We start from the raw sequence: 27,726 nt of genomic DNA on the forward strand, positions 1-27,726 counted from the left end.
AATAAATGATTCGTTTCTGTAATGAAGGTATTTAAAATTAATGAAATTTATACCAGGGTGTTTATTAAAATAAAATACCGGCAAAAAAAAAAATATATTTTTTTCGAAATGCCGACTCTGGCTTTTATACAGGCCTTGAATCTGTTTGGCCACGACTCTATGGATTCACCCACCCACTGTTTCCAAGGGAAATTTTGGCCACTACTCGTTCCAATGAATTTTAAAAGACTCAATGTAACCGTGTCGTTTAGAGCATGCCGTGTTTTCTAAAACTGACTATATTTTGAAGGCTCGAGGGTTGAGGACTGGCCCGGATGACGGCCAGTTTTTTAACTCTTATGGAGTCCGGGACGCTGGTTAAAGCCAGGCTTAGGTAGTTCTCGATTTCTGACTAAAAGCAGAGTCCTAATGGAAAATCCACAGTATATTTTCAAGGAGGAGTATTGCTGAGAGGTTTCACAAAATAATTCAAGACCGAATTGAGTTCTAACAGCATTCGGCGGGCCCTAACCTTTCTTTTCTTTGACAGACGAAGTGTTATTGTATCTGTTGATAAAAACTCTTCAAATATCTGGAATATCAGCGACGGCTCCATACCTGCTTTGTGCAATGAGATCACAGAAATCCTACTTTCTCAAACATCCCATTCTATATTGCGATTGGATAATTGACACGTGAACTTATGTGAAATTGCACAAATTAAAAATTTGAAAAAAAATAAAAAAATAATACAGTTTTTATGCAACAGTATATTTTATTGAAAATCTTTAAGCCAAAAGTCATTTTCTTTTCAAAGGATTTCTTTGAACGTGGAATATGTTTTTTATATAATCTTATTTCGATTCTTTAGAAGTGTAAGTGGATATACAGAATTCATTGTCTCAAAAGCCAAAAAGGAGCAATAAATATGAGAACACCTGTTGTATAAAATTAAATTTAAATCAAAAATATTGGTAAAGAGATTCAGAAAATTAAGTAGTTTGAAATTATAAAAAAAAAATGGTAAATAACTTTTTCAAGTATTTATTCATTATAATACATAGACACTGGTAAATTTTTAGAGGAATGACGTCATTTGCCGTCCGCTTCCGTAATCGTTGCCGTATTTGTTGAAACCGTTGCCGTATTGGTTGAAGCCAGTACCGGATTGGGCTCCAGTGTCAAAGAATTCACTGCCGCCGATGTCATGATTGTCTGTGTTCTCGGCGTGATTGATCTAAAGAAGGTAGAAAAATAGAACTAATATACTGTGTAAGAGTAGCTTTTGCTTCAGGTTTTAAGTGAAAATTTGTTTAAAAAATATATATTTAATTTAAATTTACCGAGGTACGGCTGCTGTGATGCTGTCCAATATCATGGAAGTTTCTCCTTCCGCCATTGTGGAATCCTCTGCTGTCCAAACCGCTGGCACCAGAACTGAAACCGCTATCTCCAAAACCGCTGCCTCGACTAAATTCAGACCCGCTAGTGCCGTATCCTAATTCATCCATTGCTAGTGGATTGGTGAGACGATTACCTAACCTAAGACCTCCCATTCTAGCGCCAGCTGGACCGAGATCGATCATACCGTTTCCGTATCCAACATAGGGTTTTGGCTTAGCCTCAATTGCTACAACACAAGCGAGCACAGAGAAGACCTGAAAGAATATTAAAGTATACCTATGAAAAAGTTTAATTCTTCGTAATGCAAGGATCATATACAGATAAAGGATTTTTTAAATTACCGTATATTTCATTTTGCACGTTTAATGTTTTATTCGTTCGATGCTGACAGTTAAGACACGCTCAGTGGAATGATTTCCTAACAACAGGAATGTGTCTTTTATACTTATTTGATTGTAATTAGTGGTTAATTATGTTTTTTTTTTTTTTAATATTCAAAAGTGATTTAACTATAAGAGTTGATTAGGATGTTAAGTGCGGATTAAAAATATTTAGTCACCATTAGTCCATTAGTAAAACCAATCGATTATCCGAGTTAATAAAAGTTCTAGGAAACCTTATTAAATTAGGACATCGGGAAGATTGGAAAGAATATGATTCTTAGCTGATATAACTTGACATTACAAAAGAGAAATACTAATATTTCTATAAATGTAACACATATAATAAAATTTGTGTCAACCCTTGGAGCTATTCTGTTAGTGTACACATAAATATTAAGTGAATTATCGTCAATCTTTTCAGTAATATGTTATTAATATCAGGTTAACAAATTTTGACTCTAAAATGTTTTCACTTCAAAAATCAAAACGTCTTTTTTAAAACGAATGTAATAATATATGTCCGTATATATCTAATACAGACCAAAGTTCTGTAATAAATGATTCGTTTCTGTAATGAAGGTATTTAAAATTAATGAAATTTATACCAGGGTGTTTATTAAAATAAAATACCGGCAAAAAAAAAAATATTTTTTTTCGAAATGCCGACTCTGGCTTTTATACAGGCCTTGAATCTGTTTGGCCACGACTCTATGGATTCACCCACCCACTGTTTCCAAGGGAAATTTTGGCCACTACTCGTTCCAATGAATTTTAAAAGACTCAATGTAACCGTGTCGTTTAGAGCATGCCGTGTTTTCTAAAACTGACTATATTTTGAAGGCTCGAGGGTTGAGGACTGGCCCGGATGACGGCCAGTTTTTTAACTCTTATGGAGTCCGGGACGCTGGTTAAAGCCAGGCTTAGGTAGTTCTCGATTTCTGACTAAAAGCAGAGTCCTAATGGAAAATCCACAGTATATTTTCAAGGAGGAGTATTGCTGAGAGGTTTCACAAAATAATTCAAGACCGAATTGAGTTCTAACAGCATTCGGCGGGCCCTAACCTTTCTTTTCTTTGACAGACGAAGTGTTATTGTATCTGTTGATAAAAACTCTTCAAATATCTGGAATATCAGCGACGGCTCCATACCTGCTTTGTGCAATGAGATCACAGAAATCCTACTTTCTCAAACATCCCATTCTATATTGCGATTGGATAATTGACACGTGAACTTATGTGAAATTGCACAAATTAAAAATTTGAAAAAAAATAAAAAAATAATACAGTTTTTATGCAACAGTATATTTTATTGAAAATCTTTAAGCCAAAAGTCATTTTCTTTTCAAAGGATTTCTTTGAACGTGGAATATGTTTTTTATATAATCTTATTTCGATTCTTTAGAAGTGTAAGTGGATATACAGAATTCATTGTCTCAAAAGCCAAAAAGGAGCAATAAATATGAGAACACCTGTTGTATAAAATTAAATTTAAATCAAAAATATTGGTAAAGAGATTCAGAAAATTAAGTAGTTTGAAATTATAAAAAAAAAATGGTAAATAACTTTTTCAAGTATTTATTCATTATAATACATAGACACTGGTAAATTTTTAGAGGAATGACGTCATTTGCCGTCCGCTTCCGTAATCGTTGCCGTATTTGTTGAAACCGTTGCCGTATTGGTTGAAGCCAGTACCGGATTGGGCTCCAGTGTCAAAGAATTCACTGCCGCCGATGTCATGATTGTCTGTGTTCTCGGCGTGATTGATCTAAAGAAGGTAGAAAAATAGAACTAATATACTGTGTAAGAGTAGCTTTTGCTTCAGGTTTTAAGTGAAAATTTGTTTAAAAAATATATATTTAATTTAAATTTACCGAGGTACGGCTGCTGTGATGCTGTCCAATATCATGGAAGTTTCTCCTTCCGCCATTGTGGAATCCTCTGCTGTCCAAACCGCTGGCACCAGAACTGAAACCGCTATCTCCAAAACCGCTGCCTCGACTAAATTCAGACCCGCTAGTGCCGTATCCTAATTCATCCATTGCTAGTGGATTGGTGAGACGATTACCTAACCTAAGACCTCCCATTCTAGCGCCAGCTGGACCGAGATCGATCATACCGTTTCCGTATCCAACATAGGGTTTTGGCTTAGCCTCAATTGCTACAACACAAGCGAGCACAGAGAAGACCTGAAAGAATATTAAAGTATACCTATGAAAAAGTTTAATTCTTCGTAATGCAAGGATCATATACAGATAAAGGATTTTTTAAATTACCGTATATTTCATTTTGCACGTTTAATGTTTTATTCGTTCGATGCTGACAGTTAAGACACGCTCAGTGGAATGATTTCCTAACAACAGGAATGTGTCTTTTATACTTATTTGATTGTAATTAGTGGTTAATTATGTTTTTTTTTTTTTTAATATTCAAAAGTGATTTAACTATAAGAGTTGATTAGGATGTTAAGTGCGGATTAAAAATATTTAGTCACCATTAGTCCATTAGTAAAACCAATCGATTATCCGAGTTAATAAAAGTTCTAGGAAACCTTATTAAATTAGGACATCGGGAAGATTGGAAAGAATATGATTCTTAGCTGATATAACTTGACATTACAAAAGAGAAATACTAATATTTCTATAAATGTAACACATATAATAAAATTTGTGTCAACCCTTGGAGCTATTCTGTTAGTGTACACATAAATATTAAGTGAATTATCGTCAATCTTTTCAGTAATATGTTATTAATATCAGGTTAACAAATTTTGACTCTAAAATGTTTTCACTTCAAAAATCAAAACGTCTTTTTTAAAACGAATGTAATAATATATGTCCGTATATATCTAATACAGACCAAAGTTCTGTAATAAATGATTCGTTTCTGTAATGAAGGTATTTAAAATTAATGAAATTTATACCAGGGTGTTTATTAAAATAAAATACCGGCAAAAAAAAAATATATTTTTTTCGAAATGCCGACTCTGGCTTTTATACAGGCCTTGAATCTGTTTGGCCACGACTCTATGGATTCACCCACCCACTGTTTCCAAGGGAAATTTTGGCCACTACTCGTTCCAATGAATTTTAAAAGACTCAATGTAACCGTGTCGTTTAGAGCATGCCGTGTTTTCTAAAACTGACTATATTTTGAAGGCTCGAGGGTTGAGGACTGGCCCGGATGACGGCCAGTTTTTTAACTCTTATGGAGTCCGGGACGCTGGTTAAAGCCAGGCTTAGGTAGTTCTCGATTTCTGACTAAAAGCAGAGTCCTAATGGAAAATCCACAGTATATTTTCAAGGAGGAGTATTGCTGAGAGGTTTCACAAAATAATTCAAGACCGAATTGAGTTCTAACAGCATTCGGCGGGCCCTAACCTTTCTTTTCTTTGACAGACGAAGTGTTATTGTATCTGTTGATAAAAACTCTTCAAATATCTGGAATATCAGCGACGGCTCCATACCTGCTTTGTGCAATGAGATCACAGAAATCCTACTTTCTCAAACATCCCATTCTATATTGCGATTGGATAATTGACACGTGAACTTATGTGAAATTGCACAAATTAAAAATTTGAAAAAAAAATAAAAAAATAATACAGTTTTTATGCAACAGTATATTTTATTGAAAATCTTTAAGCCAAAAGTCATTTTCTTTTCAAAGGATTTCTTTGAACGTGGAATATGTTTTTTATATAATCTTATTTCGATTCTTTAGAAGTGTAAGTGGATATACAGAATTCATTGTCTCAAAAGCCAAAAAGGAGCAATAAATATGAGAACACCTGTTGTATAAAATTAAATTTAAATCAAAAATATTGTTAAAGAGATTCAGAAAATTAAGTAGTTTGAAATTATAAAGAAAAAGGTAAATAACTTTTTCAAGTATTTATTCATTACAATACAAAGACACTGGTAAATTTTTAGAGGAATGACGTCATTTGCCGTCCGCTTCCGTAATCGTTGCCGTATTTGTTGAAACCGTTGCCGTATTGGTTGAAGCCAGTACCGGATTGGGCTCCAGTGTCAAAGAATTCACTGCCGCCGATGTCATGATTGTCTGTGTTCTCGGCGTGATTGATCTAAAGAAGGTAGAAAAATAGAACTAATATACTGTGTAAGAGTAGCTTTTGCTTCAGGTTTTAAGTGAAAATTTGTTTAAAAAATATATATTTAATTTAAATTTACCGAGGTACGGCTGCTGTGATGCTGTCCAATATCATGGAAGTTTCTCCTTCCGCCATTGTGGAATCCTCTGCTGTCCAAACCGCTGGCACCAGAACTGAAACCGCTATCTCCAAAACCGCTGCCTCGACTAAATTCAGACCCGCTAGTGCCGTATCCTAATTCATCCATTGCTAGTGGATTGGTGAGACGATTACCTAACCTAAGACCTCCCATTCTAGCGCCAGCTGGACCGAGATCGATCATACCGTTTCCGTATCCAACATAGGGTTTTGGCTTAGCCTCAATTGCTACAACACAAGCGAGCACAGAGAAGACCTGAAAGAATATTAAAGTATACCTATGAAAAAGTTTAATTCTTCGTAATGCAAGGATCATATACAGATAAAGGATTTTTTAAATTACCGTATATTTCATTTTGCACGTTTAATGTTTTATTCGTTCGATGCTGACAGTTAAGACACGCTCAGTGGAATGATTTCCTAACAACAGGAATGTGTCTTTTATACTTATTTGATTGTAATTAGTGGTTAATTATGTTTTTTTTTTTTTTAATATTCAAAAGTGAATTAACTATAAGAGTTGATTAGGATGTTAAGTGCGGATTAAAAATATTTAGTCACCATTAGTCCATTAGTAAAACCAATCGATTATCCGAGTTAATAAAAGTTCTAGGAAACCTTATTAAATTAGGACATCGGGAAGATTGGAAAGAATATGATTCTTAGCTGATATAACTTGACATTACAAAAGAGAAATACTAATATTTCTATAAATGTAACACATATAATAAAATTTGTGTCAACCCTTGGAGCTATTCTGTTAGTGTACACATAAATATTAAGTGAATTATCGTCAATCTTTTCAGTAATATGTTATTAATATCAGGTTAACAAATTTTGACTCTAAAATGTTTTCACTTCAAAAATCAAAACGTCTTTTTTAAAACGAATGTAATAATATATGTCCGTATATATCTAATACAGACCAAAGTTCTGTAATAAATGATTCGTTTCTGTAATGAAGGTATTTAAAATTAATGAAATTTATACCAGGGTGTTTATTAAAATAAAATACCGGCAAAAAAAAAAATATATTTTTTTCGAAATGCCGACTCTGGCTTTTATACAGGCCTTGAATCTGTTTGGCCACGACTCTATGGATTCACCCACCCACTGTTTCCAAGGGAAATTTTGGCCACTACTCGTTCCAATGAATTTTAAAAGACTCAATGTAACCGTGTCGTTTAGAGCATGCCGTGTTTTCTAAAACTGACTATATTTTGAAGGCTCGAGGGTTGAGGACTGGCCCGGATGACGGCCAGTTTTTTAACTCTTATGGAGTCCGGGACGCTGGTTAAAGCCAGGCTTAGGTAGTTCTCGATTTCTGACTAAAAGCAGAGTCCTAATGGAAAATCCACAGTATATTTTCAAGGAGGAGTATTGCTGAGAGGTTTCACAAAATAATTCAAGACCGAATTGAGTTCTAACAGCATTCGGCGGGCCCTAACCTTTCTTTTCTTTGACAGACGAAGTGTTATTGTATCTGTTGATAAAAACTCTTCAAATATCTGGAATATCAGCGACGGCTCCATACCTGCTTTGTGCAATGAGATCACAGAAATCCTACTTTCTCAAACATCCCATTCTATATTGCGATTGGATAATTGACACGTGAACTTATGTGAAATTGCACAAATTAAAAATTTGAAAAAAAAATAAAAAAATAATACAGTTTTTATGCAACAGTATATTTTATTGAAAATCTTTAAGCCAAAAGTCATTTTCTTTTCAAAGGATTTCTTTGAACGTGGAATATGTTTTTTATATAATCTTATTTCGATTCTTTAGAAGTGTAAGTGGATATACAGAATTCATTGTCTCAAAAGCCAAAAAGGAGCAATAAATATGAGAACACCTGTTGTATAAAATTAAATTTAAATCAAAAATATTGGTAAAGAGATTCAGAAAATTAAGTAGTTTGAAATTATAAAAAAAAAATGGTAAATAACTTTTTCAAGTATTTATTCATTATAATACATAGACACTGGTAAATTTTTAGAGGAATGACGTCATTTGCCGTCCGCTTCCGTAATCGTTGCCGTATTTGTTGAAACCGTTGCCGTATTGGTTGAAGCCAGTACCGGATTGGGCTCCAGTGTCAAAGAATTCACTGCCGCCGATGTCATGATTGTCTGTGTTCTCGGCGTGATTGATCTAAAGAAGGTAGAAAAATAGAACTAATATACTGTGTAAGAGTAGCTTTTGCTTCAGGTTTTAAGTGAAAATTTGTTTAAAAAATATATATTTAATTTAAATTTACCGAGGTACGGCTGCTGTGATGCTGGCCAATATCATGGAAGTTTCTCCTTCCGCCATTGTGGAATCCTCTGCTGTCCAAACCGCTGGCACCAGAACTGAAACCGCTATCTCCAAAACCGCTGCCTCGACTAAATTCAGACCCGCTAGTGCCGTATCCTAATTCATCCATTGCTAGTGGATTGGTGAGACGATTACCTAACCTAAGACCTCCCATTCTAGCGCCAGCTGGACCGAGATCGATCATACCGTTTCCGTATCCAACATAGGGTTTTGGCTTAGCCTCAATTGCTACAACACAAGCGAGCACAGAGAAGACCTGAAAGAATATTAAAGTATACCTATGAAAAAGTTTAATTCTTCGTAATGCAAGGATCATATAAAGATAAAGGATTTTTTAAATTACCGTATATTTCATTTTGCACGTTTAATGTTTTATTCGTTCGATGCTGACAGTTAAGACACGCTCAGTGGAATGATTTCCTAACAACAGGAATGTGTCTTTTATACTTATTTGATTGTAATTAGTGGTTAATTATGTTTTTTTTTTTTTAATATTCAAAAGTGATTTAACTATAAGAGTTGATTAGGATGTTAAGTGCGGATTAAAAATATTTAGTCACCATTAGTCCATTAGTAAAACCAATCGATTATCCGAGTTAATAAAAGTTCTAGGAAACCTTATTAAATTAGGACATCGGGAAGATTGGAAAGAATATGATTCTTAGCTGATATAACTTGACATTACAAAAGAGAAATACTAATATTTCTATAAATGTAACACATATAATAAAATTTGTGTCAACCCTTGGAGCTATTCTGTTAGTGTACACATAAATATTAAGTGAATTATCGTCAATCTTTTCAGTAATATGTTATTAATATCAGGTTAACAAATTTTGACTCTAAAATGTTTTCACTTCAAAAATCAAAACGTCTTTTTTAAAACGAATGTAATAATATATGTCCGTATATATCTAATACAGACCAAAGTTCTGTAATAAATGATTCGTTTCTGTAATGAAGGTATTTAAAATTAATGAAATTTATACCAGGGTGTTTATTAAAATAAAATACCGGCAAAAAAAAAAAATATATTTTTTTCGAAATGCCGACTCTGGCTTTTATACAGGCCTTGAATCTGTTTGGCCACGACTCTATGGATTCACCCACCCACTGTTTCCAAGGGAAATTTTGGCCACTACTCGTTCCAAGGAATTTTAAAAGACTCAATGTAACCGTGTCGTTTAGAGCATGCCGTGTTTTCTAAAACTGACTATAATTTGAAGTCTCAAGGGTTGAGGACTGGCCCGGATGACGGCCAGTTTTTTAACTCTTATGGAGTCCGGGACGCTGGTTAAAGCCAGGCTTAGGTAGTTCTCGATTTCTGACTAAAAGCAGAGTCCTAATGGAAAATCCACAGTATATTTTCAAGAAGGAGTATTGCTGAGAGGTTTCACAAAATGATTCAAGACCGAATTGAGTTCTAACAGCATTCGGCGGGCCCTAACCTTTCTTTTCTTTGACAGACGAAGTGTTATTGTATCTGTTGATAAAAAACTCTTCAAATATCTGGAATATCAGCGACGGCTCCATACCTGCTTTGTGCAATGAGATCACAGAAATCCTACTTTCTCAAACATCCCACTCTATATTGCGATTGGATAATTGACACGTGAACTTATGTGAAATTGCGCAAATTAAAAAGTAGAAAAAAAAAAAAATAATAATACAGTTTTTATGCAACAGTATATTTTATTGAAAATCATTAAGCCAAATGTCATTTTCTTTTCAAAGGATTTCTTTGAACGTGGAATATGTTTTTTATATGATCTTATTTCGATTCTTTATAAGTGTAAGTGGATATACAGAATTCATTCTCAAGTCTCAAAAGCCAAAAAAGGAGCAATAAATATGAGAACACCTGTTGTATAAAATGAAATTTAAATCAAAAATATTGTTAAAGAGATTCAGAAAATTAAGTAGTTTGAAATTATAAAAAAAAAATGGTAAATAACTTTTTCAAGTATTTATTCATTACAATACAAAGACACTGGTAAATTTTTAGAGGAATGACGTCATTTGCCGTCCGCTTCCGTAATCGTTGCCGTATTTGTTGAAACCGTTGCCGTATTGGTTGAAGCCAGTACCGGATTGGGCTCCAGTGTCAAAGAATTCACTGCCGCCGATGTCATGATTGTCTGTGTTCTCGGCGTGATTGATCTAAAGATGGAAGAAAAATATAACTAATAGACTGTGTAAGAGTAGCTTTTGCTTCAGATTTTCAGTGAAAATTTTGTTTAAAAAATATATATTTAATTTAAATTTACCGAGGTACGGCTGCTGTGATGCTGTCCAATATCATGGAAGTTTCTCCTTCCGCCATTGTGGAATCCTCTGCTGTCCAAACCGCTGGCACCAGAACTGAAACCGCTATCTCCAAAACCGCTGCCTCGACTAAATTCAGACCCGCTAGTGCCGTATCCTAATTCATCCATTGCTAGTGGATTGGTGAGACGATTACCTAACCTAACACCTCCCATTCTAGCGCCAGCTGGACCGAGATCGATCATACCGTTTCCGTATCCAACATAGGGTTTTGGCTTAGCCTCAAGTGCTACAACACAAGCGAGCATAGAGAAGACCTGAAAGAATATTAAAGTATACCTATGAAAAAGTTTAATTCTTCGTAATGCAAGGATCATATACAGATAAAGGATTTTATAAATTACCGTATATTTCATTTTGCACGTTTAATGTTTTATTCGTTCGATGTTGACAGTCAAGACACGCTCAGTGGAATGATTTCCTAACAACAGGAATGTGTCTTTTATACTTATCTGATTGTAATTAGTGGTTAATTAAGTTTTTTTTTTTTTAATATTCAAAAGTGAATTAACTATAAGAGTTGATTAGGATGTTAAGTGCGGATTAAAAATATTTAACCACCATTAGTCCATTAGTAAAACCAGTCGATTATCCGAGTTAATAAAAGTTCTAGGAAACCTTATTAAATTAGGACCTCGCGAAGATTGGAAAGAATATGATTCTTGGCCGTTATAACTTGACATTATAAAAGAGAAATACTAATATTTCTACAAATGTAACACATATGATAAAATATGTGTCAACCCCTGGAGCTATTCTGTTAGTGTGCACATAAATATTAAGTGAATTATCGTCAATCTTTTCAGTAATATGTTATTAATATCAGGTTAACAAATTTTGACTCTAAACTGTTTTCACTTCAAAGATCAAAACGTCTTTTTTAAAACGAATGTAATATTATTACATATATTAATATGTCCGTGTATATCTAATGCAGACCAAAGTTCTGTAATAAATGATTCGTTTCTGTAATGAAGGTATCTAAAATTAATGAAATTTATACCAGGGTGTTTATTAAAATAAAATACCGGCAAAAAAAAATTATATTTTTTTCGAAATGCCGACTCTGGCTTTTATACAGGCCTTGAATCTGTTTGGCCACGACTCTATGGATTCACCCACCCACTGTTTCCAAGGGAAATTTTGGCCACTACTCGTTCCAATGAATTTTAAAAGACTCAATGTAACCGTGTCGTTTAGAGCATGCCGTGTTTTCTAAAACTGACTATATTTTGAAGGCTCGAGGGTTGAGGACTGGCCCGGATGACGGCCAGTTTTTTAACTCTTATGGAGTCCGGGACGCTGGTTAAAGCCAGGCTTAGGTAGTTCTCGATTTCTGACTAAAAGCAGAGTCCTAATGGAAAATCCACAGTATATTTTCAAGGAGGAGTATTGCTGAGAGGTTTCACAAAATAATTCAAGACCGAATTGAGTTCTAACAGCATTCGGCGGGCCCTAACCTTTCTTTTCTTTGACAGACGAAGTGTTATTGTATCTGTTGATAAAAACTCTTCAAATATCTGGAATATCAGCGACGGCTCCATACCTGCTTTGTGCAATGAGATCACAGAAATCCTACTTTCTCAAACATCCCATTCTATATTGCGATTGGATAATTGACACGTGAACTTATGTGAAATTGCACAAATTAAAAATTAGAAAAAAAAATAAAAAATAATACAGTTTTTATGCAACAGTATATTTTATTGAAAATCTTTAAGCCAAAAGTCATTTTCTTTTCAAAGGATTTCTTTGAACGTGGAATATGTTTTTTATATAATCTTATTTCGATTCTTTAGAAGTGTAAGTGGATATACAGAATTCATTGTCTCAAAAGCCAAAAAGGAGCAATAAATATGAGAACACCTGTTGTATAAAATTAAATTTAAATCAAAAATATTGGTAAAGAGATTCAGAAAATTAAGTAGTTTGAAATTATAAAAAAAAAATGGTAAATAACTTTTTCAAGTATTTATTCATTATAATACATAGACACTGGTAAATTTTTAGAGGAATGACGTCATTTGCCGTCCGCTTCCGTAATCGTTGCCGTATTTGTTGAAACCGTTGCCGTATTGGTTGAAGCCAGTACCGGATTGGGCTCCAGTGTCAAAGAATTCACTGCCGCCGATGTCATGATTGTCTGTGTTCTCGGCGTGATTGATCTAAAGAAGGTAGAAAAATAGAACTAATATACTGTGTAAGAGTAGCTTTTGCTTCAGGTTTTAAGTGAAAATTTGTTTAAAAAATATATATTTAATTTAAATTTACCGAGGTACGGCTGCTGTGATGCTGTCCAATATCATGGAAGTTTCTCCTTCCGCCATTGTGGAATCCTCTGCTGTCCAAACCGCTGGCACCAGAACTGAAACCGCTATCTCCAAAACCGCTGCCTCGACTAAATTCAGACCCGCTAGTGCCGTATCCTAATTCATCCATTGCTAGTGGATTGGTGAGACGATTACCTAACCTAAGACCTCCCATTCTAGCGCCAGCTGGACCGAGATCGATCATACCGTTTCCGTATCCAACATAGGGTTTTGGCTTAGCCTCAATTGCTACAACACAAGCGAGCACAGAGAAGACCTGAAAGAATATTAAAGTATACCTATGAAAAAGTTTAATTCTTCGTAATGCAAGGATCATATACAGATAAAGGATTTTTTAAATTACCGTATATTTCATTTTGCACGTTTAATGTTTTATTCGTTCGATGCTGACAGTTAAGACACGCTCAGTGGAATGATTTCCTAACAACAGGAATGTGTCTTTTATACTTATTTGATTGTAATTAGTGGTTAATTATGTTTTTTTTTTTTAATATTCAAAAGTGATTTAACTATAAGAGTTGATTAGGATGTTAAGTGCGGATTAAAAATATTTAGTCACCATTAGTCCATTAGTAAAACCAATCGATTATCCGAGTTAATAAAAGTTCTAGGAAACCTTATTAAATTAGGACATCGGGAAGATTGGAAAGAATATGATTCTTAGCTGATATAACTTGACATTACAAAAGAGAAATACTAATATTTCTATAAATGTAACACATATAATAAAATTTGTGTCAACCCTTGGAGCTATTCTGTTAGTGTACACATAAATATTAAGTGAATTATCGTCAATCTTTTCAGTAATATGTTATTAATATCAGGTTAACAAATTTTGACTCTAAAATGTTTTCACTTCAAAAATCAAAACGTCTTTTTTAAAACGAACGTAATAATATATTTCCGTATATATCTAATACAGACCAAAGTTCTGTAATAAATGATTCGTTTCTGTAATGAAGGTATTTAAAATTTATACCAGGGTGTTTATTAAAATAAAATACCGGCAAAAAAAAAAAATATATTTTTTTCGAAATGCCGACTCTGGCTTTTATACAGGCCTTGAATCTGTTTGGCCACGACTCTATGGATTCACCCACCCACTGTTTCCAAGGGAAATTTTGGCCACTACTCGTTCCAATGAATTTTAAAAGACTCAATGTAACCGTGTCGTTTAGAGCATGCCGTGTTTTCTAAAACTGACTATATTTTGAAGGCTCGAGGGTTGAGGACTGGCCCGGATGACGGCCAGTTTTTTAACTCTTATGGAGTCCGGGACGCTGGTTAAAAAGCCAGGCTTAGGTAGTTCTCGATTTCTGACTAGAAGCAGAGTCCTAATGGAAAATCCACAGTATATTTTCAAGAAGGAGTATTGCTGAGAGGTTTCACAAAATGATTCAAGACCGAATTGAGTTCTAACAGCATTCGGCGGGCCCCCTAACCTTTCTTTTCTTTGACAGACGAAGTGTTATTGTATCTGTTGATAAAAAACTCTTCAAATATCTGGAATATCAGCGACGGCTCCATACCTGCTTTGTGCAATGAGATCACAGAAATCCTACTTTCTCAAACATCCCACTCTATATTGCGATTGGATAATTGATACGTGAAATTATGTGAAATTGCGCAAATTAAAAAGTAGAAAAAAATAATAATACAGTTTTTATGCAACAGTATATTTTATTGAAAATCATTAAGCCAAATGTCATTTTCTTTTCAAAGGATTTCTTTGAACGTGGAATATGTTTTTTATATGATCTTATTTCGATTCTTTATAAGTGTAAGTGGATATACAGAATTCATTCTCAAGTCTCAAAAGCCAAAAAAGGAGCAATAAATATGAGAACACCTGTTGTATAAAATGAAATTTAAATCAAAAATATTGTTAAAGAGATTCAGAAAATTAAGTCGTTTGAAATTATAAAGAAAAAGGTAAATAACTTTTTCAAGTATTTATTCATTACAATACAAAGACACTGGTAAATTTTTAGAGGAATGACGTCATTTGCCGTCCGCTTCCGTAATCGTTGCCGTATTTGTTGAAACCGTTGCCGTATTGGTTGAAGCCAGTACCGGATTGGGCTCCAGTGTCAAAGAATTCACTGCCGCCGATGTCATGATTGTCTGTGTTCTCGGCGTGATTGATCTAAAGATGGAAGAAAAATATAACTAATAGACTGTGTAAGAGTAGCTTTTGCTTCAGATTTTCAGTGAAAATTTTGTTTAAAAAATATATATTTAATTTAAATTTACCGAGGTACGGCTGCTGTGATGCTGTCCAATATCATGGAAGTTTCTCCTTCCGCCATTGTGGAATCCTCTGCTGTCCAAACCGCTGGCACCAGAACTGAAACCGCTATCTCCAAAACCGCTGCCTCGACTAAATTCAGACCCGCTAGTGCCGTATCCTAATTCATCCATTGCTAGTGGATTGGTGAGACGATTACCTAACCTAACACCTCCCATTCTAGCGCCAGCTGGACCGAGATCGATCATACCGTTTCCGTATCCAACATAGGGTTTTGGCTTAGCCTCAAGTGCTACAACACAAGCGAGCATAGAGAAGACCTGAAAGAATATTAAAGTATACCTATGAAAAAGTTTAATTCTTCGTAATGCAAGGATCATATACAGATAAAGGATTTTTTAAATTACCGTATATTTCATTTTGGACGTTTAATGTTTTATTCGTTCGATGCTGACAGTTAAGACACGCTCAGTTGAATGATTTCCTAACAACAGGAATGTGTCTTTTATACTTATTTGATTGTAATTAGTGGTTAATTAAGTTTTTTTTTTTTTAATATTCATAAGTAAATTAACTGTAACAGTTGATTAGGATGTTAAGTGCGGATTAAAAATATTTAACCACCATTAGTCCATTAGTAAAACCAGTCGATTATCCGAGTTCATAAAAGTTCTAGGAAACCTTATTAAATTAGGACCTCGCGAAGATTGGAAAGAATATGATTCTTGGCCGTTATAACTTGACATTATAAAAGAGAAATACTAATATTTCTACAAATGTAACACATATGATAAAATATGTGTCAACCCCTGGAGCTATTCTGTTAGTGTGCACATAAATATTAAGTGAATTATCGTCAATCTTTTCAGTAATATGTTATTAATATCAGGTTAACAAATTTTGACTCTAAACTGTTTTCACTTCAAAGATCAAAACGTCTTTTTTAAAACGAATGTAATAATATATGTCCGTATATATCTAATACAGACCAAAGTACTGTAATAAATGATTCGTTTCTGTAATGAAGGTATCTAAAATTAATGAAATTTATACCAGGGTGTTTATTAAAATAAAATAACAGCAAAAAAAAATATATATTTTTTTTCGAAATGCCGACTCTGGCTTTTATCAGGCCTTGGATCTGTTTGGCCACGACTCTATGGATTCACCCACCCACTGTTTCCAAGGGAAATTTTGGCCACTACTCGTTCCAAGGAATTTTAAAAGACTCAATGTAACCGTGTCGTTTAGAGCATGCCGTGTTTTCTAAAACTGACTATAATTTGAAGTCTCAAGGGTTGAGGACTGGCCCGGATGACGGCCAGTTTTTTAACTCTTATGGAGTCCGGGACGCTGGTTAAAAAGCCAGGCTTAGGTAGTTCTCGATTTCTGACTAGAAGCAGAGTCCTAATGGAAAATCCACAGTATATTTTCAAGAAGGAGTATTGCTGAGAGGTTTCACAAAATGATTCAAGACCGAATTGAGTTCTAACAGCATTCGGCGGGCCCCCTAACCTTTCTTTTCTTTGACAGACGAAGTGTTATTGTATATTGTTGTTGATAAAAAACTCTTCAAATATCTGGAATATCAGCGACGGCTCCATACCTGCTTTGTGCAATGAGATCACAGAAATCCTACTTTCTCAAACATCCCACTCTATATTGCGATTGGATAATTGACACGTGAACTTATGTGAAATTGCACAAATTAAAAATTTGAAAAAAAATAAAAAAATAATACAGTTTTTATGCAACAGTATATTTTATTGAAAATCTTTAAGCCAAAAGTCATTTTCTTTTCAAAGGATTTCTTTGAACGTGGAATATGTTTTTTATATGATCTTATTTCGATTCTTTATAAGTGTAAGTGGATATACAGAATTCATTCTCAAGTCTCAAAAGCCAAAAAAGGAGCAATAAATATGAGAACACCTGTTGTATAAAATGAAATTTAAATCAAAAATATTGTTAAAGAGATTCAGAAAATTAAGTAGTTTGAAATTATAAAGAAAAAGGTAAATAACTTTTTCAAGTATTTATTCATTACAATACAAAGACACTGGTAAATTTTTAGAGGAATGACGTCATTTGCCGTCCGCTTCCGTAATCGTTGCCGTATTTGTTGAAACCGTTGCCGTATTGGTTGAAGCCAGTACCGGATTGGGCTCCAGTGTCAAAGAATTCACTGCCGCCGATGTCATGATTGTCTGTGTTCTCGGCGTGATTGATCTAAAGATGGAAGAAAAATATAACTAATAGACTGTGTAAGAGTAGCTTTTGCTTCAGATTTTCAGTGAAAATTTTGTTTAAAAAATATATATTTAATTTAAATTTACCGAGGTACGGCTGCTGTGATGCTGTCCAATATCATGGAAGTTTCTCCTTCCGCCATTGTGGAATCCTCTGCTGTCCAAACCGCTGGCACCAGAACTGAAACCGCTATCTCCAAAACCGCTGCCTCGACTAAATTCAGACCCGCTAGTGCCGTATCCTAATTCATCCATTGCTAGTGGATTGGTGAGACGATTACCTAACCTAACACCTCCCATTCTAGCACCAGCTGGACCGAGATCGATCATACCGTTTCCGTATCCAACATAGGGTTTTGGCTTAGCCTCAAGTGCTACAACACAAGCGAGCATAGAGAAAACCTGAAAGAATATTAAAGTATACCTATGAAAAAGTGTAATTCTTCGTAATGCAAGGATCATATACAGATAAAGGATTTTATAAATTACCGTATATTTCATTTTGCACGTTTAATGTTTTATTCGTTCGATGTTGACAGTCCAGACACGCTCAGTGGAATGATTTCCTAACAACAGGAATGTGTCTTTTATACTTATCTGATTGTAATTAGTGGTTAATTAAGTTTTTTTTTTTTTAATATTCAAAAGTGAATTAACTATAAGAGTTGATTAGGATGTTAAGTGCGGATTAAAAATATTTAACCACCATTAGTCCATTAGTAAAACCAGTCGATTATCCGAGTTAATAAAAGTTCTAGGAAACCTTATTAAATTAGGACCTCGCGAAGATTGGAAAGAATATGATTCTTGGCCGTTATAACTTGACATTATAAAAGAGAAATACTAATATTTCTACAAATGTAACACATATGATAAAATATGTGTCAACTCCTGGAGCTATTCTGTTAGTGTACACCTAAATATTAAGTGAATTATCGTCAATCTTTTCAGTAATATGTTATTAATATCAGGTTAACAAATTTTGACTCTAAACTGTTTTCACTTCAAAGATCAAAACGTCTTTTTTAAAACGAATGTAATAATATATGTCCGTATATATCTAATACAGACCAAAGTTCTGTAATAAATGATTCGTTTCTGTAATGAAGGTATTTAAAATTTATACCAGGGTGTTTATTAAAATAAAATACCGGCAAAAAAAAAAAATATATTTTTTCGAAATGCCGACTCTGGCTTTTATATAGGCCTTGGATCTGTTTGGCCACGACTCTATGGATTCACCCACCCACTGTTTCCAAGGGAAATTTTGGCCACTACTCGTTCCAAGGAATTTTAAAAGACTCAATGTAACCGTGTCGTTTAGAGCATGCCGTGTTTTCTAAAACTGACTATATTTTGAAGGCTCGAGGGTTGAGGACTGGCCCGGATGACGGCCAGTTTTTTAACTCTTATGGAGTCCGGGACGCTGGTTAAAGCCAGGCTTAGGTAGTTCTCGATTTCTGACTAAAAGCAGAGTCCTAATGGAAAATCCACAGTATATTTTCAAGGAGGAGTATTGCTGAGAGGTTTCACAAAATAATTCAAGACCGAATTGAGTTCTAACAGCATTCGGCGGGCCCTAACCTTTCTTTTCTTTGACAGACGAAGTGTTATTGTATCTGTTGATAAAAACTCTTCAAATATCTGGAATATCAGCGACGGCTCCATACCTGCTTTGTGCAATGAGATCACAGAAATCCTACTTTCTCAAACATCCCATTCTATATTGCGATTGGATAATTGACACGTGAACTTATGTGAAATTGCACAAATTAAAAATTTGAAAAAAAATAAAAAAATAATACAGTTTTTATGCAACAGTATATTTTATTGAAAATCTTTAAGCCAAAAGTCATTTTCTTTTCAAAGGATTTCTTTGAACGTGGAATATGTTTTTTATATAATCTTATTTCGATTCTTTAGAAGTGTAAGTGGATATACAGAATTCATTGTCTCAAAAGCCAAAAAGGAGCAATAAATATGAGAACACCTGTTGTATAAAATTAAATTTAAATCAAAAATATTGGTAAAGAGATTCAGAAAATTAAGTAGTTTGAAATTATAAAAAAAAAATGGTAAATAACTTTTTCAAGTATTTATTCATTATAATACATAGACACTGGTAAATTTTTAGAGGAATGACGTCATTTGCCGTCCGCTTCCGTAATCGTTGCCGTATTTGTTGAAACCGTTGCCGTATTGGTTGAAGCCAGTACCGGATTGGGCTCCAGTGTCAAAGAATTCACTGCCGCCGATGTCATGATTGTCTGTGTTCTCGGCGTGATTGATCTAAAGAAGGTAGAAAAATAGAACTAATATACTGTGTAAGAGTAGCTTTTGCTTCAGGTTTTAAGTGAAAATTTGTTTAAAAAATATATATTTAATTTAAATTTACCGAGGTACGGCTGCTGTGATGCTGTCCAATATCATGGAAGTTTCTCCTTCCGCCATTGTGGAATCCTCTGCTGTCCAAACCGCTGGCACCAGAACTGAAACCGCTATCTCCAAAACCGCTGCCTCGACTAAATTCAGACCCGCTAGTGCCGTATCCTAATTCATCCATTGCTAGTGGATTGGTGAGACGATTACCTAACCTAAGACCTCCCATTCTAGCGCCAGCTGGACCGAGATCGATCATACCGTTTCCGTATCCAACATAGGGTTTTGGCTTAGCTTCAAGTGCTACAACACAAGCGAGCATAGAGAAGACCTGAAAGAATATTAAAGTATACCTATGAAAAAGTTTAATTCTTCGTAATGCAAGGATCATATACAGATAAAGGATTTTTTAAATTACCGTATATTTCATTTTGCACGTTTAATGTTTTATTCGTTCGATGCTGACAGTTAAGACACGCTCAGTGGAATGATTTCCTAACAACAGGAATGTGTCTTTTATACTTATTTGATTGTAATTAGTGGTTAATTATGTTTTTTTTTTTTTTAATATTCAAAAGTGAATTAACTATAAGAGTTGATTAGGATGTTAAGTGCGGATTAAAAATATTTAGTCACCATTAGTCCATTAGTAAAACCAATCGATTATCCGAGTTAATAAAAGTTCTAGGAAACCTTATTAAATTAGGACATCGGGAAGATTGGAAAGAATATGATTCTTAGCTGATATAACTTGACATTACAAAAGAGAAATACTAATATTTCTATAAATGTAACACATATAATAAAATTTGTGTCAACCCTTGGAGCTATTCTGTTAGTGTACACATAAATATTAAGTGAATTATCGTCAATCTTTTCAGTAATATGTTATTAATATCAGGTTAACAAATTTTGACTCTAAAATGTTTTCACTTCAAAAATCAAAACGTCTTTTTTAAAACGAACGTAATAATATATTTCCGTATATATCTAATACAGACCAAAGTTCTGTAATAAATGATTCGTTTCTGTAATGAAGGTATTTAAAATTAATGAAATTTATACCAGGGTGTTTATTAAAATAAAATACCGGCAAAAAAAAAAAAATATTTTTTTCGAAATGCCGACTCTGGCTTTTATACAGGCCTTGAATCTGTTTGGCCACGACTCTATGGATTCACCCACCCACTGTTTCCAAGGGAAATTTTGGCCACTACTCGTTCCAATGAATTTTAAAAGACTCAATGTAACCGTGTCGTTTAGAGCATGCCGTGTTTTCTAAAACTGACTATAATTTGAAGTCTCAAGGGTTGAGGGCTGGCCCGGATGACGGCCAGTTTTTTAACTCTTATGGAGTCCGGGACGCTGGTTAAAAAGCCAGGCTTAGGTAGTTCTCGATTTCTGACTAAAAGCAGAGTCCTAATGGAAAATCCACAGTATATTTTCAAGGAGGAGTATTGCTGAGAGGTTTCACAAAATAATTCAAGACCGAATTGAGTTCTAACAGCATTCGGCGGGCCCTAACCTTTCTTTTCTTTGACAGACGAAGTGTTATTGTATCTGTTGATAAAAACTCTTCAAATATCTGGAATATCAGCGACGGCTCCATACCTGCTTTGTGCAATGAGATCACAGAAATCCTACTTTCTCAAACATCCCACTCTATATTGCGATTGGATAATTGATACGTGAAATTATGTGAAATTGCGCAAATTAAAAAGTAGAAAAAAATAATAATACAGTTTTTATGCAACAGTATATTTTATTGAAAATCTTTAAGCCAAAAGTCATTTTCTTTTCAAAGGATTTCTTTGAACGTGGAATATGTTTTTTATATAATCTTAATTCGATTCTTTAGAAGTGTAAGTGGATATACAGAATTCATTGTCTCAAAAGCCAAAAAGGAGCAATAAATATGAGAACACCTGTTGTATAAAATTAAATTGAAATCAAAAATATTGGTAAAGAGATTCAGAAAATTAAGTAGTTTGAAATTATAAAAAAAAATGGTAAATAACTTTTTCAAGTATTTATTCATTATAATACATAGACACTGGTATTTTTAGAGGAATGACGTCATTTGCCGTCCGCTTCCGTAATCGTTGCCGTATTTGTTGAAACCGTTGCCGTATTGGTTGAAGCCAGTACCGGATTGGGCTCCAGTGTCAAAGAATTCACTGCCGCCGATGTCATGATTGTCTGTGTTCTCGGCGTGATTGATCTAAAGAAGGTAGAAAAATAGAACTAATATACTGTGTAAGAGTAGCTTTTGCTTCAGGTTTTAAGTGAAAATTTGTTTAAAAAATATATATTTAATTTAAATTTACCGAGGTACGGCTGCTGTGATGCTGTCCAATATCATGGAAGTTTCTCCTTCCGCCATTGTGGAATCCTCTGCTGTCCAAACCGCTGGCACCAGAACTGAAACCGCTATCTCCAAAACCGCTGCCTCGACTAAATTCAGACCCGCTAGTGCCGTATCCTAATTCATCCATTGCTAGTGGATTGGTGAGACGATTACCTAACCTAAGACCTCCCATTCTAGCGCCAGCTGGACCGAGATCGATCATACCGTTTCCGTATCCAACATAGGGTTTTGGCTTAGCTTCAAGTGCTACAACACAAGCGAGCATAGAGAAGACCTGAAAGAATATTAAAGTATACCTATGAAAAATTTTAATTCTTCGTAATGCAAGGATCATATACAGATAAAGGATTTTTTAAATTACCGTATATTTCATTTTGCACGTTTAATGTTTTATTCGTTCGATGCTGACAGTTAAGACACGCTCAGTGGAATGATTTCCTAACAACAGGAATGTGTCTTTTATACTTATTTGATTGTAATTAGTGGTTAATTATGTTTTTTTTTTTTTAATATTCAAAAGTGAATTAACTATAAGAGTTGATTAGGATGTTAAGTGCGGATTAAAAATATTCAGTCACCATTAGTCCATTAGTAAAACCAATCGATAATCCGAGTTAATAAAAGTTCTAGGAAACCTTATTAAATTAGGACATCGGGAAGATTGGAAAGAATATGGTTCTTAGCTGATATAACTTGACATTACAAAAGAGAAATACTAATATTTCTATAAATGTAACACATATAATAAAATTTGTGTCAACCCTTGGAGCTATTCTGTTAGTGTACACATAAATATTAAGTGAATTATCGTCAATCTTTTCAGTAATATGTCATTAATATCAGGTTAACAAATTTTGACTCTAAAATGTTTTCACTTCAAAAATCAAAACGTCTTTTTTAAAACGAATGTAATAATATATGTCCGTATATATCTAATACAGACCAAAGTTCTGTAATAAATGATTCGTTTCTGTAATGAAGGTATTTAAAATTAATGAAATTTATACCAGGGTGTTTATTAAAATAAAATACCGGCAAAAAAAAATATATTTTTTCGAAATGCCGACTCTGGCTTTTATACAGGCCTTGAATCTGTTTGGCCACGACTATAGAGAACAGTGGGTGGGTGAATCCATAGGGATTCACCCACCCACTGTTTCCAAGGGAAATTTTGGCCACTACTCGTTCCAATGAATTTTAAAAGACTCAATGTAACCGTGTCGTTTAGAGCATGCCGTGTTTTCTAAAACTGACTATAGTTTGAAGGCTCGAGGGTTGAGGACTGGCCCGGATGACGGCCAGTTTTTTAACTCTTATGGAGTCCGGGACGCTGGTTAAAGCCAGGCTTAGGTAGTTCTCGATTTCTGACTAAAAGCAGAGTCCTAATGGAAAATCCACAGTATATTTTCAAGAAGGGGTATTGCTGAGAGGTTTCACTAAATTCTACTTTCTGAAACACCCTATTCTATATTGTAAATAATAATTCGTTTTATTTTAAAATTCTATTTTGAAAATATGTAATTTTCATTATATTTTAAATATTCAACCAATTTTACTCATCGACCTTATCACGTTTCTGGCGTAGTTAATCATAGTGTTAACATTATATAATTTTATTTTTATTTAATCTTAAATTTTTACAAAAAATAACAACTTACATCTACTAACATTACCTTAATTTGAAAAATTCTGACTTAGTTATCTGAAGATGTATTTGTCGTGAAATACCTCGTGTGCGTCAATTCACTGTCACGTCACAGGTGAGTAGCGCCCTCCTGCGGCTCACTATTCACATAGCCTGCACGAGTTGATTCCATTGGTTTGAGGACTACGCCGTTAATTTTCATCTTGACCAATGACTATATTTTTGTGGGGAAAACGTACTGAATAGCTGTTAACTTTAAGTTACTTGTGAACTAAAACTCAGTGCTATAAAACTAGACCAAGTAACGAAGGAATTAAATGAAAAGAATAAGTTAGTAACTACTATTTGTATTATTTTTTACTCTCTTAATTGTTCCAACGTTAAAAAAATAGAAACCTAATATACTTTTTGTACTAACTTTGTATTCTAAAACGTATTACGTGTTTTTAAGACATTATACATATGGTTTTACTGTAAAATTTTGCTATGAATTATTTTGTTATGATTTTGAATGTGCTTTATACAATATTATCTATTCTCTTAAGTTAAAAATTAAACCTTATTGTTGATGACCTAAATAACACAAATTGCATTTAAGTTATAATAATCTTAACATGTTATGTAACTGTTAAATTTGATTAGCATATGATTTATATGTTTATTTCTTTAGTAAATTGATTTTATTAAGTACTTATAAAGACAAATATTTTTTTATAAGATGCCATTAAAATCCTTCATATTATAATAATTTATGTATATTTCTTTATTTAAAATTTACTTATAGGTCTTAACTTGTAACTTGTACCAAACGTATAATCTAATTGAGTGTAGTGAGAAACGGTCAGAGAGAAGCCACAAATGAGATTTATCTGTTGAGTCACTCACTGTTTGCTTCGCAGAACTGCTCCGGTTTTCGAATGAACGCTTTACGAATGAATGAATGAATGATTTCATGACTTAATTTACTGTTTATTACATTAATATAAAAAGGGATTTAATAATTTTATCTATATAGATTTTAAATTATTGGATTTTATGTAAATGTAAAAAGCATTATAAAAGTTTCGCCTTTGTTAAACAAATCAAAAGGAATTGAATTCAAAGTCGATCAAATACCAGATCTCTGACAGTTTTCATTTACGATATCAAAGCAATAAAAGCGCAAACCAAACGGCGAAACAAAAATATCAAAAGTGAAAAATGCAATAACTCGTTACGAAACGACTTCAAATAAAATCGATTGTTAGCGCACTGTTTGATTAATGGTTGCATTCAATTAGTGGCGGTATTGTTTGAAATTCAAAACATGGCCTTTGAAGTGCCGCTGTCGAACAATTAAATTGTCAATGTGAAAAAATTTTAATAGGTTTTTTTTCTAATCCACCTCCAGTCATGATCACAGAAAGGTGTACAGACAATTTTTATACAATTATATTATAATATATTTTTTTGTATCCATTTTTATGAAGAAAATGGTCAAGTTTGGAACGTAATTAGTTTATTTTTTTTTCAACATCTTAAGTTCCTACAAATTCCGTTTTGTTTTTTCGGTAATAGCCACAGTTTAGAATAGGACTACTTCAGGTTTTGAACCGTGAGACGTATGTATATATATATATCAATGAATGCATATTCCATAGCTCCCTAATAAATCGTCACTGTTATTAATTGCCGACCACTAACACACAATAAAATATAAAATTGAAAGTATTTATTATTTAATTAATTATATTTTTATTCATTATGTATTATTCATTGTGTAAACAAACCTTAACTTTTTAACTAAAATTCAGAACAAGAAAACTTTAAATAACAATTTCTTCCATTCCTAACTTGAGTAAGTTTTAGTATGTACTAATACTGTCCTTCCATTTTCCTTATATTTTTTCTTATATCTTAGAATTTTCTACATTTTTAGTGAAAACAAATTTTTCATTTTAACCGCTCCAGTATGCTTGATCGTTAGTTTAATTGATTTTCATTACATCTATAATCAGCAGCGAATAGCTGTTAGGGAGTTGCCTTCTTTAGAACTTCTCGAAAAGAAAAATCAATAGTACTTAGCTATAGGATTATAATAGAAAGAAATTGAGATACAAAGACGAACTAAGAACATTCTGTATACTCCTAATTTATCAAATTAATACCACTTGAGTAATATTATATAACATAAATCGTTAATAAGAGAGGAAGTAGAACAGTCTCTTAATAGTCGATAGATCTAAAACACATTTTTATATTGCTATTAAGCCATTTTGAATAGGTCAAACCAACCTTGAGTGGATATAACCCTTTGGCAAAGTGGTAATTTTATAAAGACTTGGCGCCGAACCCTACACTTATTCCGTGCCAAATTGACAAACATACCAATTAAAATATATATAGCTACATAGCATGAAGATATTTCATTAATGCCCTCTTTGAAGTATTGAGATTTAGTTAAAAAATTATTTAGTTCTAATAGTTCCTTAGTTATATTCTGTTCAATATATTGTCACTAATTTTCCTTAGTAGTGTAGATACGAAGGTAGGTTTCGTTTAAATTTCTCTCCCGCTTGCCAAATAATCAGTTTTATATTTGTTAAATTCTTTCAAGTCTTAGTTAATTGTCACGAAGTATTAGTTCAAAAACAATCACTTTAAACACTGAATATAAAAATGACCTCTGAGTGTACGTGAACGACATAGGGTCATAGTCGAAGGTCCTAGAAAAATCTCAGCCATTTGTTTCAAAGTAAAAGTAAAATATATTTTTACCTTTGCATATATTCAACAAACGAATTTTTTAAACAAGGATAACCATAGATTAACGCCTAACTTTAATTATATTATTTGCAAACTTATTTTAAGCAATTAGATTATTTCAACTTCTTGGATCAACTTTAGTCAACTTATTCGTTCATTATGAACTTCTCAAGAAAATTCTTAAAAAATAATTTCAATAACTCATAAATTTAAATATACTGAAGAAATTAAATACTTAAATAAAAAAATACTTAAATCCAAGACACAAAAATACATGATTGACAGAAACAAAACAACATACAGCTCCAAAAATTATGATAAAAATTGACATCACAATATGTTCAGACATGTACTAACCATAGAAAATATAACAACATAAAACCATTATACATTATCAATGAACTGAAATTTATTTAAAAACAATTCCAAATAACCGTTTTTAATGCTGCCGGCGTTTATACTAACCAATTTAAAAATAACATAACATGGAAATGTTATTTAATTCATCCAGGCATGTCTGTCTGTCTGGCGGAGCAATTAGGAGGGTTTCGCGACAATTAAGTTAGAGAGTTTTGACGTTGAAAATTTATACACTGGATTGCACTCAGACGTTTAGATGTATTGGTGGCCGTTTTAGCTTATAAATAGATTTAAATTATGTTAAAAGATTTTGTTTATGGCATAGGTAGTTATTACTTGAATATATATGGACATAAGTAAGGAGTTTTAAGACTTAAATTTAAAACAAATTTTTTATATATAATTTATTTGACTTGTGCGGGTACGTGTTTTAATTTAATTTAACCGTTTAATAATTTAAGAGAAATTGTTTTAAAATTTCATCAAATTTACGAATACTAGTTTCGTTGAATTTTTCTGTATCAGAACTGAAGATATCCGAAAATGAGTTTCAATAGTTAAAAAATATATAACAAAGATCTGACCGTTGATAACGAATTGAAATTCATTCATGTATGTATATTTTATAAACCACAAAAAGGGTAAAACACATAGTATATAACAATATATAATACAAAGAAATACTTTTAATGTATACGTTGTCATGAGAATTAGTAAAGATAATAAAATTATACGCTAACTTGA

The 27,726-nt window shown here is 33.3% G+C and overlaps 9 protein-coding genes across 11 annotated transcripts; all 9 read right to left on the reverse strand.

Moving 5' to 3' along the window:
* Positions 1 to 1,007: 1,007 nt before the first annotated feature.
* On the reverse strand, positions 1,008 to 1,815 carry LOC133319513 (heterogeneous nuclear ribonucleoprotein A3 homolog 2-like). The gene is made up of 3 exons (XM_061524357.1): positions 1,725 to 1,815; positions 1,323 to 1,637; positions 1,008 to 1,216 (listed from the first exon to the last, which is right to left on the reverse strand). The coding sequence occupies exons 1-3, from the start codon at positions 1,734 to 1,736 to the stop codon at positions 1,058 to 1,060; spliced, it is 486 nt and encodes a 161-aa protein (XP_061380341.1). The 5' UTR covers positions 1,737 to 1,815; the 3' UTR covers positions 1,008 to 1,057.
* A 1,509-nt stretch (positions 1,816 to 3,324) lies between these two features.
* LOC133319517 (heterogeneous nuclear ribonucleoprotein A3 homolog 2-like) lies at positions 3,325 to 4,132 on the reverse strand. Its single transcript, XM_061524360.1, has 3 exons — positions 4,042 to 4,132; positions 3,640 to 3,954; positions 3,325 to 3,533 (listed from the first exon to the last, which is right to left on the reverse strand). Exons 1-3 carry the CDS (start codon positions 4,051 to 4,053, stop codon positions 3,375 to 3,377), a joined length of 486 nt encoding a protein of 161 aa, XP_061380344.1. The 5' UTR covers positions 4,054 to 4,132; the 3' UTR covers positions 3,325 to 3,374.
* A 1,548-nt stretch (positions 4,133 to 5,680) lies between these two features.
* LOC133319514 (heterogeneous nuclear ribonucleoprotein A3 homolog 2-like) lies at positions 5,681 to 6,962 on the reverse strand. The gene is made up of 3 exons (XM_061524358.1): positions 6,358 to 6,962; positions 5,956 to 6,270; positions 5,681 to 5,849 (listed from the first exon to the last, which is right to left on the reverse strand). Exons 1-3 carry the CDS (start codon positions 6,367 to 6,369, stop codon positions 5,691 to 5,693), a joined length of 486 nt encoding a protein of 161 aa, XP_061380342.1. The 5' UTR covers positions 6,370 to 6,962; the 3' UTR covers positions 5,681 to 5,690.
* A 997-nt stretch (positions 6,963 to 7,959) lies between these two features.
* On the reverse strand, positions 7,960 to 8,762 carry LOC133319533 (heterogeneous nuclear ribonucleoprotein A3 homolog 2-like). Its single transcript, XM_061524402.1, has 3 exons — positions 8,677 to 8,762; positions 8,275 to 8,589; positions 7,960 to 8,168 (listed from the first exon to the last, which is right to left on the reverse strand). Exons 1-3 carry the CDS (start codon positions 8,686 to 8,688, stop codon positions 8,010 to 8,012), a joined length of 486 nt encoding a protein of 161 aa, XP_061380386.1. The 5' UTR covers positions 8,689 to 8,762; the 3' UTR covers positions 7,960 to 8,009.
* A 1,559-nt stretch (positions 8,763 to 10,321) lies between these two features.
* On the reverse strand, positions 10,322 to 11,236 carry LOC116775955 (heterogeneous nuclear ribonucleoprotein A3 homolog 2-like). The gene is made up of 3 exons (XM_032669024.2): positions 11,003 to 11,236; positions 10,601 to 10,915; positions 10,322 to 10,493 (listed from the first exon to the last, which is right to left on the reverse strand). Exons 1-3 carry the CDS (start codon positions 11,012 to 11,014, stop codon positions 10,335 to 10,337), a joined length of 486 nt encoding a protein of 161 aa, XP_032524915.2. The 5' UTR covers positions 11,015 to 11,236; the 3' UTR covers positions 10,322 to 10,334.
* Positions 11,237 to 12,614: 1,378 nt separating this feature from the next.
* LOC133319524 (heterogeneous nuclear ribonucleoprotein A3 homolog 2-like) lies at positions 12,615 to 13,416 on the reverse strand. Its single transcript, XM_061524385.1, has 3 exons — positions 13,332 to 13,416; positions 12,930 to 13,244; positions 12,615 to 12,823 (listed from the first exon to the last, which is right to left on the reverse strand). The coding sequence occupies exons 1-3, from the start codon at positions 13,341 to 13,343 to the stop codon at positions 12,665 to 12,667; spliced, it is 486 nt and encodes a 161-aa protein (XP_061380369.1). The 5' UTR covers positions 13,344 to 13,416; the 3' UTR covers positions 12,615 to 12,664.
* A 1,546-nt stretch (positions 13,417 to 14,962) lies between these two features.
* LOC133319504 (heterogeneous nuclear ribonucleoprotein A3 homolog 2-like) lies at positions 14,963 to 25,140 on the reverse strand. Of its 3 annotated transcripts, XM_061524334.1 has the most exons (5): positions 24,763 to 25,140; positions 23,906 to 24,091; positions 15,644 to 15,720; positions 15,242 to 15,556; positions 14,963 to 15,134 (listed from the first exon to the last, which is right to left on the reverse strand). In XM_061524334.1, the coding sequence occupies exons 3-5, from the start codon at positions 15,653 to 15,655 to the stop codon at positions 14,976 to 14,978; spliced, it is 486 nt and encodes a 161-aa protein (XP_061380318.1). In that variant the 5' UTR covers positions 15,656 to 15,720; positions 23,906 to 24,091; positions 24,763 to 25,140; the 3' UTR covers positions 14,963 to 14,975. The 3 variants fall into 3 exon arrangements, with proteins under 3 accessions (XP_061380318.1, XP_061380319.1, XP_061380317.1); XM_061524335.1 differs by lacking the exon at positions 23,906 to 24,091; XM_061524333.1 differs by lacking the exon at positions 24,763 to 25,140 and having other exon boundaries at positions 23,901 to 24,340.
* Positions 17,294 to 18,066, reverse strand: LOC133319519 (heterogeneous nuclear ribonucleoprotein A3 homolog 2-like). Its single transcript, XM_061524364.1, has 3 exons — positions 17,975 to 18,066; positions 17,573 to 17,887; positions 17,294 to 17,465 (listed from the first exon to the last, which is right to left on the reverse strand). The coding sequence occupies exons 1-3, from the start codon at positions 17,984 to 17,986 to the stop codon at positions 17,307 to 17,309; spliced, it is 486 nt and encodes a 161-aa protein (XP_061380348.1). The 5' UTR covers positions 17,987 to 18,066; the 3' UTR covers positions 17,294 to 17,306.
* LOC133319516 (heterogeneous nuclear ribonucleoprotein A3 homolog 2-like) lies at positions 19,566 to 20,766 on the reverse strand. The gene is made up of 3 exons (XM_061524359.1): positions 20,283 to 20,766; positions 19,881 to 20,195; positions 19,566 to 19,774 (listed from the first exon to the last, which is right to left on the reverse strand). The coding sequence occupies exons 1-3, from the start codon at positions 20,292 to 20,294 to the stop codon at positions 19,616 to 19,618; spliced, it is 486 nt and encodes a 161-aa protein (XP_061380343.1). The 5' UTR covers positions 20,295 to 20,766; the 3' UTR covers positions 19,566 to 19,615.
* Positions 25,141 to 27,726: the final 2,586 nt, after the last annotated feature.

This window comes from Danaus plexippus, chromosome 24, assembly GCF_018135715.1.
Source record: "Danaus plexippus chromosome 24, MEX_DaPlex, whole genome shotgun sequence".
In the NCBI taxonomy this organism is placed as follows: domain Eukaryota; kingdom Metazoa; phylum Arthropoda; class Insecta; order Lepidoptera; family Nymphalidae; genus Danaus; species Danaus plexippus.

What these genes read in the sequence shown, in the direction of transcription:
- LOC133319513 (XM_061524357.1), bottom strand. An exon ending in ATCACAGCAGCCGTACCTCG is followed by an intron (nt 1,217 to 1,322) that starts GTAAATTTAAAT and finishes TACCTTCTTTAG; the next exon opens with ATCAATCACGCCGAGAACAC.
- LOC133319517 (XM_061524360.1), bottom strand. An exon ending in ATCACAGCAGCCGTACCTCG is followed by an intron (nt 3,534 to 3,639) that starts GTAAATTTAAAT and finishes TACCTTCTTTAG; the next exon opens with ATCAATCACGCCGAGAACAC.
- LOC133319514 (XM_061524358.1), bottom strand. An exon ending in ATCACAGCAGCCGTACCTCG is followed by an intron (nt 5,850 to 5,955) that starts GTAAATTTAAAT and finishes TACCTTCTTTAG; the next exon opens with ATCAATCACGCCGAGAACAC.
- LOC133319533 (XM_061524402.1), bottom strand. An exon ending in ATCACAGCAGCCGTACCTCG is followed by an intron (nt 8,169 to 8,274) that starts GTAAATTTAAAT and finishes TACCTTCTTTAG; the next exon opens with ATCAATCACGCCGAGAACAC.
- LOC116775955 (XM_032669024.2), bottom strand. An exon ending in ATCACAGCAGCCGTACCTCG is followed by an intron (nt 10,494 to 10,600) that starts GTAAATTTAAAT and finishes TTCCATCTTTAG; the next exon opens with ATCAATCACGCCGAGAACAC.
- LOC133319524 (XM_061524385.1), bottom strand. An exon ending in ATCACAGCAGCCGTACCTCG is followed by an intron (nt 12,824 to 12,929) that starts GTAAATTTAAAT and finishes TACCTTCTTTAG; the next exon opens with ATCAATCACGCCGAGAACAC.
- LOC133319504 (XM_061524335.1), bottom strand. An exon ending in ATCACAGCAGCCGTACCTCG is followed by an intron (nt 15,135 to 15,241) that starts GTAAATTTAAAT and finishes TTCCATCTTTAG; the next exon opens with ATCAATCACGCCGAGAACAC.
- LOC133319519 (XM_061524364.1), bottom strand. An exon ending in ATCACAGCAGCCGTACCTCG is followed by an intron (nt 17,466 to 17,572) that starts GTAAATTTAAAT and finishes TTCCATCTTTAG; the next exon opens with ATCAATCACGCCGAGAACAC.
- LOC133319516 (XM_061524359.1), bottom strand. An exon ending in ATCACAGCAGCCGTACCTCG is followed by an intron (nt 19,775 to 19,880) that starts GTAAATTTAAAT and finishes TACCTTCTTTAG; the next exon opens with ATCAATCACGCCGAGAACAC.